At 38.5% G+C, this 17,960-nt stretch overlaps 1 protein-coding gene across 2 annotated transcripts in view; it reads left to right on the top strand.

Moving 5' to 3' along the window:
• The window catches only part of OSBPL10 (oxysterol binding protein like 10), a 122,739-nt gene that overhangs the window by 76,782 nt on the left and 27,997 nt on the right, over positions 1–17,960 (top strand). Inside the window, exons 6-7 of one of the 2 annotated variants that reach the window (XM_059818635.1) lie at positions 5,322–5,476; positions 6,023–6,025. In XM_059818635.1, the coding sequence (XP_059674618.1) occupies positions 5,322–5,476; positions 6,023–6,025 (158 nt within the window). The remainder of the gene's footprint in view (positions 1–5,321; positions 5,477–6,022; positions 6,026–17,960) is intronic. The other variant, XM_059818634.1, reaches the window with a different exon arrangement.

Genomic DNA, 17,960 nt, shown 5'->3' with positions numbered 1-17,960 from the left:
CACTCTTCGCTGGGTTAAAAACTGGCTGGATGGCCGAGCCCAGAGAGTCGTGGTGAATGAAGCGAAATCCAGTTGGCGGTCGGTCACAAGCGGAGTCCCCCAGGGCTCAGTTTTGGGACCGGTCTTGTTTAATATATTTATGATCTGGATGAGGGGATCGAGTGCACCCTCAGTAAGTTTGCAGATGACACCACGTTGGGCAGGAGTGTTGATCTGCTCAAGGGTCGGAAGGCTCTGCAGAGGGATCTGGACAGGCTGGATGGATGGGCCAAGGGCAATTGTATGAGGTTCAACAAGGCCAAGTGCCGGGTCCTGCACTTTGGCCACAACAACCCCAGACAACGCTACAGGCTTGGGAACGAGTGGCTGGAGAGCTGCCCTGCAGAAAAGGACCTGGGGTTGTTGATTGACAGCCGGCTGAATATGAGCCAGCAGTGTGCCCAGGTGGCCAAGAAGGCCAATGGCATCCTGGCCTGTATCAGAAACAGTGTGGCCACCAGGAGGAGGGAAGTGATCGTGCCCCTGTACTTAGTGCTGGTGAGGCCGCACCTTGAACCCTGTGTTCAGTTTTGGGCCCCTCACTACAAGAAGGACATTGAGGTGCTGGAGCGTGTCCAGAGAAGGGCGACGAAGCTGGTGAGGGGTCTGGAGCACAAGTCTGATGAGGAGCGGCTGAGGGAACTGGGGTTGTTCAGTCTGGAGAAGAGGAGGCTCAGGGGAGGTCTTATTGCTCTCTACAACTGCCTGAAAGGAGGTAGCAGAGACGTGGGTGTTGGTTTCTTTTCCTAGGTGACAAGTGATAGGACAAGACAAAATTACTTCAAGTTGCGCCAGGGGAGGTTTAGACTGGATATTAGGAAAAATTTCCTTACTGAGAGAGTGGTCAACCATTGGAACAGGCTGCCCAGGGAGGTGGTGGAGTCACCCTCCCTGGAGGTATTCAAGGAGTGCGTGGACGTGGCATTGTGGGATGTGGCTTGATGGGCATGGTGGTGTTTGGTGTGTTTTTTTTTATTTGTGTGGTGTTGTTTGTGTGGGTTTTTTTTTGTTTGTTTTTTTTTTGTAATGGTTGGACTGGATGATCTTACAGGTCTTTTCCAACCTTAGTGATTCTGTGAAAAATGTAGTTTGAAGGTACATCAGGTACCTAGAAAATCAGAACCAACAAAAGAAAATTATCGACAGTACTTAACTGAAAAATCTCCTGTAAACCTTCTCTTTGGGGAGAATTTCCCTCCCTCCTGCTGTGTGCACCTGTGAAGGGGAAACACATTTCTTCTGAGGGCATTTGTGTGGGATACAGCCTATTATGCCATGTCAAATAGGTGGGGTTTTGTGAACTGTAGCATTGCTATAAGGAAAGGCGAGTAGGTTGTGTCTGGATGCTGTCCTATTCTTACGTAGAAGCATTCTCCTGTGCCTTGGTGGATTTATCTGCTGCCGGTTCACCACAGTAGAAATCGGTGTTGAGGGGAAGTGGGAAAGCAGCTCGTTTTGGGGTATTTTCTATAAGAACTCTCTCTTTGTGTGTACATGTGCATTGAACTTCCAGAGGAATCAGTCTTGGATTTTCACTCCTGGAACCACAGAACCAACACCATGCAGGTAGAAGAGATCTGGCTGATTTTACTAGTTGTGTATTTGATATATCCTTTCTCATTTTTGCATAGTTTACTGCAGAAACAGATATTTTGTTTTAATTAGTGTAGTGCTTTGCATAGTCTTAAAGCAAATTGTAAAGTAGCTATGTAGCTGTGAACGCTTTTATATAACTTGTGACTGCCTTTCTGGAGAATATCTTCAGAATTACGAAATGTGTCAGAATTAGAATTGAATTTACCTTTCTGTTAGCTGTCTTTGGCTACAACTGACAATAGAGCAAAGATCTGGCTTAAAAACAAAAAAGTGACAGGAGTTTCTTCCTATTCTTATCTAACCCTGAAGATAAACTTTCTTTCTCATAATATGTTTAGTTTTTATATCTTTTTTTCTTCTTGAAGTCTTTAAAAGAACAGGAATGAACTAGTGATAGAAAATTTTGAGTGCCATTAAGTGGCAAAGATGGCAACTCCATTAGAGTGGATCAAGTTACTTACAGATGGCAGCTTAGTCTGTGGAAAGTAAAGTCCAATAAATTAATTTTATTTTATACGAGACAGAGAACAACTACCTGTACTATTTTGTGGTAAGAGTAATTTCTACTTGTGCAGATGAGAACGTTTTGGATGTACAACTGATAATGTGAGTCAATTAGGAGCCATGTTGTTGTGTCCTCTCACTTTCTGTATAGAGATTGTATTCTGATCTTCGTTGATTTTAAGATTATTTCTGGTGAATTCTCTCTTCATACTTTGCTTTTGCCTAAAAAGTAGGCTGCTATATTAGGTATATGGCAACTCCCTTGGGATGATGAGAGAATGCTGACATATCGGAGTAAGATTTGTAGATTAAAGATTGTTAAAGGTTCCCTGATGGCAGTTTGAAACTAGGCATGGAATTTTTTCAACTTGTTTAGAGTGCTGACTTTTTATTTATTTAGGTTTCTGTGGTGTATGACTAATATCTTTTACTGCATATGTCTCTTCTGCAAAGTAGTCAAATTCTTGTATGCAAAGGTGTTGAGGAAACAGATGTGCTTTATCCTTTGGACCTTAACTCTTGGCATCCTATTGGTGTTGGCTAGGTCATAATGTGTTATTAAGATCTGTTTAAAAATTGATTAAGCTGTTGAGATTTGTTGTTTTGTGAGGGTAGCATTGCCCTTGAGATAGGTGGAAAAACATGCTCACATAGTTCTAATAGTTTCTGTAAGAGAGTCCAAAATGTGTGGAGAAAGATGAAGTAAATAGTCTTTTTATGGTGTGTTTGTACTTAAGAGGAAAACTAGTATAGTGTTTTTAAAAATATGTAAATGATGGTGAAGTGAATGTTCACACTTAAACATCCCCTGAAGCGAGGGATTTATTCAAGTGGGAGCTTTTTCTTGTTCATATTTACAGATTTTTTTTTCTTGATATACTAATTAAAAAAATAATTGTTTACGGTGAAGGCCAAACAGATTGTCTGTGCAGAGAGAAAATGGATAGCCCAACAAAATGATTGGATGACTTACTTTCAAAGATTGGCATAAAGAGAAGTCAGTTCAATTTTTTTTTTTTCTCTCTGTAATAGGAAAATAGCAGCAATAATCCAATATTCAGCTATTTGACAGGGAGAAACAGAAGAATACATTGAGATTCGTTACTTCAAAGTAATGAAGAGAGAGAAGCATATGCATGCTCTATAAAACTCTTTGTGGCTATTCAAAAGTGAAACAGATTTATTTTAACTTCTTGGTTGTTTTTTTCTCTTTGAAATCTGTACTAATTAACACTAAAAAACCTAAAATTTTTTAAATGGTTTACAGACATGCGAATTCCCTCCAAGGAACCAACATTTTTATTTGAAATTTTCCAATTCAGTTTTATTGCTCATGCTGATGGTATGCTCCCTTCCTCCCATGCTCCTTCTTGAATCTGCCAAAACAATCTTCAGATTATCATCTGAATTGGAGCTTGTTTTGAGGGATCTGGGGTTACTCCTTCTTTGTTCCTAGCAGCAAATTGCTCAAGACCTTAGGAGCAAACAAAGAGATACTATGACTACAGTCACTGTGCTGTTCATTCCTTGCCATGCGTACCAACGTCGTTTGTTGATTTAACTCCATGTTTGGAATGGGGGCAAATGTTAGCTTCCTGATGTGTAGGACCAATGTGTAGAGCCAATCCAAGAAAACGACCTTTTGTTTGATTCTTGCATTTTCTCTCACATGGTTCACATAACTCAACTGGGACTTATAACATTTATTAGCATAGTCCTCAAAGTCATTGAAACCCAAAAAGCTTTGTAGTATGTGGCCTGACAGCAGAGCCACAGAGGTGTTCTTCCTTTGGCAACAGGAAATTTGAGTCATTCTGTGAAATAAACATTTAAAAAAAAATAAAAATAAAAAGCTGGATTGTTTTCCCTGTTGGTTAGTCAGATTTTTGAAAATAATTTTATACTTAACTATTTGCTTATTCTTTTTTCAACAAAAGATGGTGCCACAAAATCACGCTACGCAAGTAGACCTGAAGTTTTGTCATGTCATCATAACTTAGTGCCATTTTAGATGAGAGGAATGTTCTGTAATTATTTTATCTTTAGGATTTGGTAAGAGGTCATCTATAGGATTCGTGGTCCATTTTTTATTAATGTAAGTAGTAATATAATAGTACACAGCATTACCTCACTAGATCAAGCCATTTACTTTAATTAGGAGGCAACCTCTGGTAACCCCTGGTGATATGAAGAGGAGACATTGCATGTTCTTTAATGTACTTTGTGTTGATTTGGGTCATCTTAAAAAGTTGTCAGTGATGAGAGAAGGAGATACTCCCTGTGGCACTAACTGTATTTTCATATACAAATTGTGGTAATAGCCGAAGAGCTGTGATTTTCTTATCCATATCTCTGCATTTTATAGCAGCGTGTAATTAATAGCTGAAATTTAAACCCTATGCTGAGGGCTACTGATTTGAATGTTGATACTAAGTTTTAGAGCAGTAAGGGAGGAACAACTGTGCAGCTGCCTTAGCTGATCATTCTTTCTGTCTTGGCATCCTTAAATACTGGCCTATCCTGGAAATCAGGTGCCCCCAGAGATAAGGGTTGTTCTGATGCCTAGTTCTGTGTATCCTTCTAGTGAGACCTCTTCTAAACTGTGGTCTTGGGACCAGTAAAGCATTTTAGCACTTAATCTAGAGAGAGCTTTTAATAGTGCAGACAGAAATAAAATAGAGCTGCTGAGCTTAAAACTCTGATTTCAGGCAGAAGAAATGCAGGGATGGGGAGCATATTACCTGAACTAGTCTTTGGACTGGGGTCTGATGCAAAAGTGAGATGATAGTCACCCTTCTGGTACTGATCCATATTTATAAGATGTGACACACACCTGCACTGTATCAAGAACTTTTACTTGGATAACTCCATAACTGTTAAAGTATGGGATAGAGAATGCTTGCTTAATTACCAAGGTGTGCCAGTTTGTATAATCTTTGTGTATAATTCTATCTGGTGGTAGGAGTAACATTTTAAAATCCTCCTTCATTGACTTTTTAAAATAAAGTATTTATCACAGATAAATTGGCATAGAAGATGCTAGGATATTGTTGTTACTAAAGTAAAACTGTGCATGGAAGCAGAGAAGAGAGAGAAGTTCATTTCTATTAGCAGAATGATAAGATGAATGGAAGAAATCTGTAATCTGTGTATTGTAAGTTGACACCTATTTTCTGCTTCAGAAGGTATCCTGGGTTGGCCTGGGCCCAAGTCACACTCCACAGAGCAACTGAAAAACGGTGCCCTCAGCTCCTTATCATCTGCTAGTGCCAACATTACATGGGCAATAGTACCATCTGCAGCCCAGGATGGACAGGCACTACAACCAAATACAGAGGTAAGCATGCTAGGTCTCTATAGGCCTCTGTTGTATCTGAGACTTGACATTGGTTAGCTGCAAACCATGTACGATGGTGGATGCTTTTATTAATTAATTATTGTACTTTTTTCTTTATAGTACCCTGTTTGTTTGAAATTAGTTGTGAAAATGCTAAGTTTCATGCAAAAGTGCACTCTAAACGCTAGAAAAATACATTAACAATATTGATGTGTGCTTTTGCCTCTCTGAGGTACTTTGGACAGAGACAGCAGACTATGGCAAGCGTAGTCTCTTTTCTAGTCGTAAAAGCAATTAACAGACTGTTAGTACACATTTCTACCTTCTGGTGATAGAAAAAGCTGGTTTTTATGCTGGTTTGAGATAGACAGGAGACACTAGGACCACAACATTTGCTTGCTACTTGTTCTTCCATGTTGCTGTTTGCTCCTGGGTGTCTCTTGAGTATAGCTGACTATTCTTTGAGTTGAAAAACTGTATTGTTTTCTGACCCCTTTTCCTGTTACGTGATTATGGGCAGAACTTGTCTACATTATCCTGCACCAGCCTGTTGATTTGTGCTTTTGTGGCATTTACTTGGTAAAGGGCAGTTCTGAAGCATCGACTCTTTGAGGAGGCTCACAGCTGCATATCGGGCATCTCATGCATCTGATGCCAAACTTCTCCAGCTTCTACTGTCTGCTTCGGTTACCAGTGCTGCCCACCAGGAAAACACTTCACTCTGAGACCCCACAGATTGTAGGGCACCTGGAGCACATGAGACCTGGAGAACTGGGAAGAAGTTTTTGAGAGAGCTGAAGAAACCCTTTTCTACTAGCGAATGCTCTTTGGCAATTGGAATGGCTTAAATTAAATTGTATCGCCTTTAACAAAATGTGTAATGGCTGGGGACATGAATAAAGCTGTATGGTTTTCCAGTTCTTTTGGAGTATCTTGAATTGAATATAGTTCAAAAAATCCAAGGCTAAACCAGATTTTTTTTTAATATGACGTGTTACTTTGGTCCTCTTCCAGATCTGTCCTTAGAAAGTAATTTCAAATTCTGTTACTCCTACTGTCCATTAATCACAATGTTTAACTTACCTGTAATTGCTTTTTATTAGGAAGTTGTGTAATTTCTTTTCCAGACAAGCCAACTGCAGTTCTTATGTGTTTTTAAGACAAGAGGCTATTTAAGAATATTGTTTTGAGAGTTACTACTGTACTCACTGATACACCGCAATTTGTTTCATTAGGTTTTTTGTAGATGTTTTTGTTCTTGACCACCTGGTAAAGCCAAATGGGATGTGGAAGCATGGGTTTTGCAGCAGGAACATAAAGAGCAGTGAGCTGATTTAACTCATCTCAGGGTATCATTTTGCAGTTGAGTTGAGCCATTTATGACTTATTTTAAATTACAATTTTTTTTGAAGTCCAGTCTCCTCCCCTTTGCTTGCTGATAAGAGATACTGAGTTATGCGTGTGGCTTGAGGTACTGCTTTGCTTGTGGAACTCATGATTTATTGAGAAGGGAGTACCCTTGAAGAGACAGATACAAGCAAGGGAGCATAGCACTGTTTGTAGTACAGAATCCTCAGTACTTTGTGGGCAGTCTTCCTGAAATCAGCAGCCTGCATTTGGAGGCACTGGGGTACTAGCCCTTTAAAAAGAAAAAAGAAGGGGGGGGGGGAGGGAAGAAAATAAATGAGATTTTTCAGTTATAAAATGCTCAGCTGAAGATGGTGCTTTTGGCAGAAGCAGTAAGTGGAAGTTTGTGGATTGGTGGAACAACAAGAAGCAGCTGGACTCATGCATGTAATTTTTGTTATGGTAGTACAGTTTATTAAGCAGAAATTTGGTTTTGCCCCGAGAAAGTGGCCTGAATCAGGATTCATATCTGGAAGCTCTTTCCAAACCTGTGTTTTCCCTTCAATCGAGTCCTTGTGTGCTTCCTGTTGTCTGAGATGGATGCTGTTGCTTTGCAATTTGAAGTGCTCTTTAAAGTGTAGCTGACACATTTTTCAGTTTTGATCATTTTGATCAAGATATCAGTGCCCCATTGGAAGGCTGAAGCACAAAACCTGAATCGTGGAAGAGATGAACAGTTGCATCTAACGTAAGTTGGAGCTTTTGTGTTTTCGTATTCATCTTCAGATCAAGCAAGTTGTCATGCCCTGTTACAGAGGGTACACCTCTTGGCTGCTGTGGTCAGATCCTTTTCTGGGAGAAGAGGTGAATTTTTCCTAGAGTGCTGCAGGTTCTGCCCAGCTGTCCAAGCTGAGCGAAGTGTTGAACAGGAAGCTGGAGCTTCTTGTTGTGACTAGAGAAGGGAGGGTGGGAGAACAGGCTTTGAAGAAGAGAAAAATGTTTTGAGCAACTTAGCATTCTTAGCAGGGTAAAAGTTATCTGAGCCAGGTAGTCACCCAGGAGATGATGTCTGACACCTTCCAAAGTTATCAAAGGTGTTTGACTTAACACACTTTAACAATTCTGTGTGCAGGATTTAAGCGTATTTTAAAATATATTCTGGCATGTTGTGTGTCCAAGGCCTGGGTTTGGCACTGAGTAGCCAGTTTATTTTCAAAGGTATGAAAGCACTGACTGTGCTAATTACTTAGTATGTGTAATTGTATGTAAAAGCAACTGCAAATCATCACAATCCACTTGTTTCCTAGTCCAGGTACTTGTTGTTAAAAACTGTAGTGGCATCACCAGAGAATGAGAAAATGCATCTAGATGTCATTGTTTGGCAAATTTTAGACATTGAAGACCCTGATTTATTTTTTTATTTATCTGCTAGCTTCTTTTCTTCTGTAGAAGAAAAGAGGAATCCACAAGTGTCATTCAAGTGAAGCTTATTTTGCTTAATGATTTTCTTTTAAAAAAACACCCAAACTAGGCACTGAATGATCCTCATTTCTGAAGAAGTTAGTAGTGTATTAATGGGGCTCCGCTTTCGAAATACACCTGCCAAAAGAAGTGAGCTGTGCTTTTACAGAAGTCTTGAGAAGATAGTGCTGGTTCCTCTATGAGGGCTATCAAAATTAATTCCAATTTCTTCTTTGACTGGGCCTAGATTTTTATTTAAAAAATGTACTTTTAATGATATAAGCTCTATCTCTTAGAAGCTATAGCCCAAAGGAACGGGAGAGAGCTTTTTGGTTAATGCTCAGCATAATATAGTAGATGTACCTACCAAACAAATTGTGAGTTGACCTGTAGTCTGAAATGGAAAAAGCCATTAAATTACTACCCTTGAGGAACAACCGACTCAGCTGCTTTATATTATAGAATGTTATTTATAAGGAAAAGAGAATTTTAGGTACATGGATCAGCATGATTTTAAAAAGAAAACAGAAATGTTTCTTAAAGGGGCGGGGGGGGGGGGGGGGGGGACGACACACGACGACGACAACACGATGACTGCTGAGGAATCTTTCCCATATAGCAGGCTGCCAGTGGCAGCAGTTTCCTGGCAACATGACCAAGTGGCTGAATGTGTTTAGTGATAGCTGTGTTAATTCTCAGCACAGCATGTAGAGACTTTGCAGCAGTGCATTAAGCAACATCATTAACAAACCAATGACTTGTTCTCTGACGTGTTTTTTATATGTTTATGAAGAAGCATGGATCTTTATAATTCTCCTCTGGAATAACAAGGCTCATCTGATGCATTTTTCTTTGCATACTTAAGCATTCTTGAGGGATATAGTAAGTTCTGGAGTTGAGTTTTGATGCCGTCGGTAACTAAAACCTTTCTTTTTGGTCTGCCGCACTGTCAGGGTTTCAGGAATGCAGTTTTTCCCCTGGTGAAATAATGTAGCAGCTAAAGATTCTTCTTAGATAAAGTGTTGGTGTTTAGTTGCTTTTGTTATTTGGGGTGTTTCTTGCTTCCAAATGCAGGGATATCATTTGAGGTATTGTTTAAACTAGTTCCGAAAATAAATATTTTGTGGCAGAGGTTATTTTCTTGTGTATTCCTTGCCTATTTTAGCATGTCCTTTTTTGATGTTGGTGTTACATCTTTTCAGATGAGTTTTCTTTTAGGGTTGCGATATAGGACAGCATTAAGTTAAAAAGCCTGTTATCCTCACTGAAAGAAGTAACTCCTGACAGTGTAACGCTGGATCAAGCACCTTTGTCTTTTATTTTCCTACTTTTTCTTTTTTTTTAGTATAAGCCTCCAAGTTTTAGTTAATTTCCCTGTTTGGATTTTTTTGGTCTGTCCACCTGAAACATCAGGTGGAAGCAGGGATAAGGGCTGAGCTGAACAGAACTATTCTCCATCTGATGTGAGTTGATGTAAAATACTTTTGTGCATCCCCTAGTGAACCACTTTGGATTTTTTGCTGTAAGCTATGTTATAATTTCAAGGTTATTATTTAAGGTTTTCCCCTTAAAGCAGAACAGGGCAAATCTAGTGTGGAATATGCCAGAGTATACTCTTCAGAGCTGTGACGTGAACTTGTCTGTGTCCAGTCTTCAGTAAACGGGACCCTGCTTCCTTCAATTAAGGATTTATAATTTTGAAATGGCTTTCAAGAAATGCTGAAACTGATTAGTTTTAAAATATTGAGTCTCATAGTAAATTGTAATAAACTTGGTGCCTAAGTAGAATAAAGGTGTGAATCACTTTCATGGGTGAGCTACTGTTCAACTAATTGTCATTTTGGGTGTCAGAATTCCTCCTTTGAGCTGCCAAAATCTAACTGCAGGCCAAGTGATTCCCCAGCAGCCAAATACAAATGGGAAGCAGGCTGTTCTTATGCGGGACCTGAGAGGAAGGGAATAAGTTTCTTTTGATCTAACAGTTTAGTAAAGAATTATTACAAAAACCACTGTGTAGCTACATCTTCAATTTAGGTCTCTTCATGTTATTTTTAAGCTTTAAAATGCCATGCTAACTGATTCTTTCCATCCTGTGGATCTGGTATCTATGCAGTCTCTCTGGTTTCCTGTCCCTAACTTTCCCTTGCCTGTGCGCATGAGAAACTGTACACATGCTCCATATTGAAGTGTCTTTTTAATAGGATTGGTTGTAGCTCTGTAGGATTGAGGCTTTCGCTTGGATTATCTAACTGCTAAACCAGGTTTTAATTGTGATAGTGATTGCAAGGGCAGTCAAGTCCAGATCGTTAAAGATATTTTGGTCCCCTAGATGATCCAAACCTTGATGTTTTCAACTGTAAGAAGGACCGCACTATTTACAGGAAGTACTGTATTGTTTAGTTCTTAATTTTAAAATATGATGTGTTTTTGTTCAATCTCTTCAGGTGATAGTCACTTTCAAGCTGAAGTCGTTTTCTATCTGTAGGTTAGTATACTTCCTAACATGATGATACTTCATCCTTCACAGAGGATGTAATAGCCTTTAGAGCTATTACAGAATGTGTTAGACATGCTAAGAAATAATTTTAAAAGTGCTCCTGCAATTTTAGAAACTAAGCTAGGTACAAGTAATTATTTCTAATTCAGTATTACCTTTTCTTTATATATCTGTGTCTCAGCAGACTTGCCCAGGACTGTGTATTGTTCCCTAGTGCAAATTTTTCCTAGTGTTTCCTAGTTCCTTTTTGTACTTGACATAAATCTGTGTAATTGATGTTAGGAGATCAGCTTAGCCATGAACATACAGTGCTAGCCATGAGTGCAGTAATGGAAAGAGAACAGATCAGGGTGGGAGAGTAACATTTGCAGTATTACAGAGAGTCCCTTTTCACTGTTTAGTACAGACATTAAAGGATTTCTGAATGTGCTCTGCTTTTTGCCTTCTGCATGATTAAGTACTTTTTGGGCCGAAGAGCACAGTAAATGCCCTGTAATGATTTGGAGAGATAAATTAATCTGTAGGCAAAGATGGTACCAGTTAATCCATTCACTAGCAGACCATCTAAAAATGAAATCTGAGATAACCAAATGAAGGTATGTTTAAGGATTGAATGTACAATTACACTAAAAGCAGAATTAAATGACCCTAAGCCTGCTACAGCAGCCTTGACAATGACTAAGATAATCTAACTAATTTTGATGTTATTTTTTTGCTAGCTTTCTGGAATAGTTACCATGTCAGTAAACAATCTCTAGCAAAACTATTTATGCAAATAATTAATAAAAATTTAGCTCTGGCCAAAGCCATTGGATTTTGTTGAGTCACTCCCACCTCCAAAATGCATGGATTCCAGCTGCTATCTATATAGTATGTTTGAGAGTAATATTCTACTTAAAATAAAAATAGGAAGCTTTAATACAAAATTTGCATCTGTTTTGAATAAACATGAGGCATCTGATTCATGTGGCATTCCATAATTGCTAATGAAATCCAGCAAAAACTAAACATTGGAATATAAAAAACTCAGGTTCCTTTGCAGTAAGGCTTAAAAATTGAGTTAAAATAGATCAGTTGCTTACTCTGTTCATTATAAAACCTGTGCCCTCTGCAAAACGAACTCTGAAGCCAATGTTAATTCTGTTTCAGGATTGTGTGCTAATTGATTTTTTGTGTGCCAATTGATTTGCTTTGTACTGTCAGTTTTATTTCTTAGTATGTTTATATATATGGGTTTGGAAATACTGCCCATTAGTAAGCTTATCCATCTCATTAAGACCATCAGCAACTTAGCTAGACTTCAGCAAGTTGGGCTGAACTCTTCTACAAATGAGTATTTGTCTCAGGTTGGAATTGCTTTATCTTGCTTAGGGAAGCATCAACCAAACAGGCTTCAGCAGTTCCATCTGGCCTTGCTAGAAAAAAATCGGGTTTTCTGCTTGTGGTGATGGATTCTAGTGCTTCTTTATTTGAAAAGCCTTGAATGTGAAAACAGCTGGGATGAAAGTATTTAATTATAAAACTTTGTCTCAGAGGAGGAGTTGAAACAAGAAGATGAAAGAGGCAGGTTACTTCTACAATATAGTGTAGAGAGACCAGAAGATACAGTCCTCTTCACAGTCTGAGATGGACCAAGCGATTCATGAGGCTGAGAACAAATATTAGAAGCTTTTCAAGTAGAGAGTTCCACTGGCCTCAAGAAGTTAGTGGTATAAAAGATGACAGTCTTCTAGGCTCAGTTGTTTCACAAATGCATTGAATGTTCTCCTGGTATGACTTACAATGATTTATTTTTCTTTTGAATGACTTGAGCCTGTCTTTTTTTTTTTTTTTTTTTTTTCTTTTGTGTGTGTGGCGGCGATGAGAATGTGTATAGTGGATGGGACAAAAAATTGCAGGAAGAGTCAGGATGGTTTAATGAGTGTGTTACCTTGAGGAGAGATTGTTAATACTGCTTGTATTAACATGTCTTTACCATTTCTGTCCTTTTATAAATATGCTGGCATGTGATACTGCATACAAGAAATAGCACTGCGAGAACTGGATTTACATATAGATTTGTATTGCAAGACCAGATGATAGTAAAGGTTAAATATGTAGTTGTCCATCTTTTTGTGCCTTCTTATGTGAATGGTATATTATTGACTAACGTGGTAGCATTTTTCTGCCACAAATTTGCTTAGCTAGCATACAAAGTGACATATAAGAGAATTACAGCTGGATGAATTACTTCAGTTCTGTTACTTTCCCAACTTTTTTACTGGGCTTTGCAAGCAGAATCATCATGGAATCACAGAGTACTCCAGTTTGGAAGGAATCTCTGGAGGTCCTTTAGCTCAACATTCTGCTCAAAGCAGAGCTAATCAGGTCAGCTTACTCAGGGTCATGTCCAGTCAAGTCTAGAACACCTCCAATAGTGGAGGTCCCACATCTTCTCTGCACAAACTGCTGCAGTTTGTCTACGGATTTCATCAATGGGAGCAAAGGTTCATCTGAATATGATGCCTGTCCTTACCAGTGTGCCATACTGTCTGGTGGGCAACTTACACTGCCTGCTGGGTCCCTGACCAAAAAGTGTTTGTCTTTCCCTTCTTTGTGGCAACATGGGGCAAGTTGCTCCAAGTTCTTTAGGTTTCTCCCCAAGGATCTCATTCTAGAGAAGATCCATTTTAATACAAGGGGATGTCTGGAGAGTATAGCTTTCTGCCATGTTTTCCTCCATGTTAGTTTCCCTCACCAACCTGCAGCTCAGTGCAGTCTTTTGTCTTTAGCTCCCAAAAGTCGTAAGAATGTGACTTTCAGGCCCCTCAAAACCTCTGAAGTCCTGCCTGGGCAGTGATGGCAGTCTGTCCTGCCACACTGTGTGGTTTGTAAGCTTGTAAATTCTGATTAACTTATTTTGGATAGTGTCAGATGCTGTATTTATAGCCATCTTGCTTCTAAAAAATTTGATTCTCAAAATGAAACTGAGTATCTTTCAGGAAATTGTTCTTCACTAGTATTTGTATTGCATGAGGAATAGGTTTTGTTAAAATTGTTTATGATGTGATACTGTATTTCTTGTGGGTTTAGGTTAGCATAAAATTTACTATTGTCATTTATGCTAGCTTTCAAGGTTTTTTTGCTTCAATTTAGGGCAAGTCCATGGGGCTTTTCTCTTTGCGCATTTTTTTTTGTAGTCTCATGTGACTGTTCCTTTCTGTTGATAACAATGATGAAAAATACCTATTCCCAGTTCTTACTGAATTTATGCAATACTGCAAAGTCCTCTTGTGTTTTAGGATTTAGATTAAACAGTGCTGTACTTTAGTAGCCCTCATTTAATGAAAGATGCTCACAAGATGTGTGGACTGGTGCTGGTACTTAATCTTTTCCTGTGGAGTCTGTGCTTGTGAATTTGCTGATTTTCAGCTGATTTTCAGAACTGACTATCTTAGGTTTATGAAAATCAAACTTTGCAAGAGGAATTGTCTTATGAAGAAGATATGAACATGTGGGGAAGAAGTTGTCCAACAAACATTATTTGGTGCATAACAGGATTACAGTGCTGTAGGTAACCCAAATGAGGATGTCTGTTTAAAGGATGTTAAGTTACTGATTGATTCTTTATTCTTAAACGTAATTGCTTTCATGGTTAATTTCTAATATTTTTTCTGAAGGCTTACACAGGCCATACTGCAACATAAACATAGATGCCCTTTGTTTCATGTTACATGCATTTTTTCCCTATTCTTTAAACAACAAACCAACCGTTTCTCCTCTTAAATCTCTTACATTATCTGGTCCTCATCACTGCTATATTGTTAAGTTTACCCCTAAATATGGTCACAGGTCAGAGTTAAAACACATCTGCAGTGTAGGAAAAGGAAGCTTTCTGAGCTTGTTCTTTAAGGATGAAAAGACCTCTGTTCCCAGAGATACTGCTGCAAAACATTAACAAAAAAGCATTAGTAAAGCTCTCAAAATAATGAATATCTGGATAATGTGCTTGCCTCAAGATGCCTGGCAGATTGGTTTTGTTGGGGAGGAATAAGATTGCAGACCTATTTGTCACCTAAGATACAGGTTTTTATGATTATTTTCTTTGCTTGCATCACCTAAGTGTCAGCCTGTCTATATTTACGAAGTATTAGTATCAAGATGCATTTCTACTTTGCTTACTTGTTTCACAGTGAAGAAAGGATTTCCGGAAGAGAGCTAGGTATTAATTGCTTCAGTAGATGACTCTGCTGTTACGTGTTGTATCCAGTTAATCTTGTGTGATAGAGAGATTGCTTACATTGCCACACTTTGATCCTTGTACCTGTCCCTAGCTGGAGAGATTTTCTGAACGTCCAGTGTGCTTAGCATATTCAATTAAAAAAGGCCAAACAACAAACCACAAAATACATACATATATTATCCATCTACAAAAACCCAACATGTTTTAATTGTTGATAATCCTAGTTTGAAGAATTTTATTTTCCCTGGAGACCTGAATTACCGAACACAAATAACAAATTTGGTAAGAAATTAATTTCTCAGCACTTTGTAGATGTCCTTTCCTGATGCAGGCTTTTTCTACCAGATATTCTATGGTTTGACCTATCATTGATGAATGATGTATCCGGGATTGCATAAAAGCTTTGACCCCACTCTCTCACACCCCAAACCCAGATGCAGCAGTTACTTACCTATCCAAATAGATATGCCTGGATTTTTTTTTTTTTGGTACACATAGTTTAAGATCAGTAGAAAATCTGTCTATTATGCCATTTTTCCTTCATTCAGTTGGATGAAGGAGAAATTAACTGTCTTGCTGTTTGGATCTGTATGTAGATGACAGTAGCAAAGCAAAAAGAAAGTGGTATTTTTACTTGCCATAGTGGTGTTGTGTATAAGTTATAGTGTGCTCGCTTTTTAATTGTAAAATCCTCTCATTTGGTTGTCATCCTCTGTTACTTGCTTTGATATTTTAAAAGTTATCTTAACTTTGATTTCGGTTCATCATTGTTATATCTAAGCTATAATGATTGAATGCTAGGAAAAGTGTGACTCTGGGTGTTTTGGGGTTTTGGAGAGGGTGGGTTCCCCCTTGAGGTGGTAGACTTTTTGTGTATTAATACTATGGCAAAAATTTTCGCAGCAATTAAAGCAAAAGCTACAGACGAAGGCAGTAAAAGAGACAGCTCCTACGAAATATTCAGAGTAAATGAAGAAAATCAGCTGACCTGAGCCACCTATTTTGCTACCTTTAAGAGACCATTTTCAGGATGAAATTGAGATGTATGGGCTATAGTAAGTTTTGCTTTCTAAATTTTCCGTTTAAGCTCTGCTTTGGTTCTGACCTCGTTAAGTCTCTTTTAAAAAAAAAAAAACAAACCTTGAACTCCAGGGAGCCTTAAGTCCCTTTGAAAGTGACTGGAACTGTGATATCCAGGTGCCCACATTACAGTGGGTGTATGGGGTGTTGGTGTGTTTGAGGTTTTATCTTTGATCTGCTCTTTCTTTGCAATGATCAGTTACAGGGCTACCAGGAGCGAAGCATAAATAAGGCTATAGTAAGGTGGAAGCCAGGGCTCAAGCAATGACCTGAGTTCACTCTACCACTGCTTTTCCAACCCTCTTGTTTCCCTTCCTCTGCTTACATTGTGTAATGGTGTGGTGGTAAATGCTGAGAAGTTTCTATTTTGTTTTATTTAAACTGCTCTTCAAGAGTAGGAAAGCTTATATAAAGAGATACAGGAGCTTGCTGGATATAAAAAAAGTGTTGCTACCTTATAGTTAAAGTTGCTAATCTGTAAATGACAATGCATTTGGAAGTTAGAGGAGAAATGCATGGATCATGATGATGATTTTAGTCTTTACAGTGGGTTTGAAGTAAATGTGTTTGTTTGTTTTTGTTTGTTTTGCTTCAAGGTTTAGGTTGACGTAAACTGAAATTTTCTATATAATTTCTATTATATTAATTTCAATTTTCTGTATTGGAATTACACCTCCTTTCACAGCATGCTAATATGCTAATCTGTATATAAAACAGTTTAATAGGTGCAAGTTACTGGACAAACTACATTTGAGATTCAAATCACTGCTAATGAGGGATGGGTGCAGCAAGCTTGCATGTTTTTCTATCAGGTGCATGCCACATCTGGTAGTAAATGCAGTTAAATATTTTGAAGGTGTACATGCTGCAAGAAGAGAAGACAGCCGACGCGTGCAAGTTAGTGCAGTTTTGTTGATTCTGATACAGTGACAAGCCCTGCAAGAAGCCAACAGCTCATTATATATTACTACTTTTGGCGTATTATTACTGTATCTATTTTACAAAAAGAACTCTAATTTTGGTATTGAGACTGGTGAAAATCTTATGGGGCGAATTTGTCACATTAGTGTAAATGTTCTAAAGCTCTCTGACCTTACAGAGTTATATTTAATCTTACACCCACAGAAAACCTGTTTGCAAGCTCTTAAGTTACACAAGTGCAAGCGTAAATGATGCTTGCAAAACTATATCATTAACGAAGGGAATCTGAAAATCAAAATGAAGCCTTTGACTTCTATGTGCACTAGTAGAACTAACTGTAATTAGATGACTTTACAGAAAATATGGCAATCCTTGCCTGGTCTGAAAATGCTAATTCTGTTTAATGTTGCTGCTGAACAAGCCCTGCAAGTAATTTATTCCATCTTTCTCTCAATGCAGAAGTGTTTCATATAGTGTTATTTTTTAGTATCTTTTGCAATTTTTTTGAATGTAGAAAGACTTAAGGACTACTTCCCTTGGTATATTATTAAATTATGTCTTTTTATCCAGATGTTTTAAGTTCCTAAGATTCATCCTCTTGCTCCTGACTACAGTCCTTTTTGTACTACATAAAAACTTTTTCATGCCTTAATGAAAAGTCTTAGAATATTTTGGTGTAATTATATGAGGAATTGCCTTGTGAGTCCTATACAATTCCTCAGTGTGTCCCTGTCAGGATATATATGGTTTCTGCTTATTACTATGATGGAGAAAAGGCTGAGTTAAGCAATGCCTTCTTTGCCTCAGTCTTTACTGAGTCTTTATAGTCTTTACACCAGTCTTTAGGAAGAGTGTTGCCAGCGTGTGGAAGGAGGTGATCCTTCCCCTCTACTTGGCACAAGTGAGGCCGCATCTGCAGTGCTGTGTGCAATTCTGGGCTCCCCAGCGCAAGAAAG

The sequence above is a fragment of the Gavia stellata genome, chromosome 6, assembly GCF_030936135.1.
Source record: "Gavia stellata isolate bGavSte3 chromosome 6, bGavSte3.hap2, whole genome shotgun sequence".
NCBI classification, from domain to species: domain Eukaryota; kingdom Metazoa; phylum Chordata; class Aves; order Gaviiformes; family Gaviidae; genus Gavia; species Gavia stellata.
The sequence above is the reverse complement of the archived record's forward strand: the minus strand, read 5'-3'. Positions and strand labels throughout refer to the sequence as shown.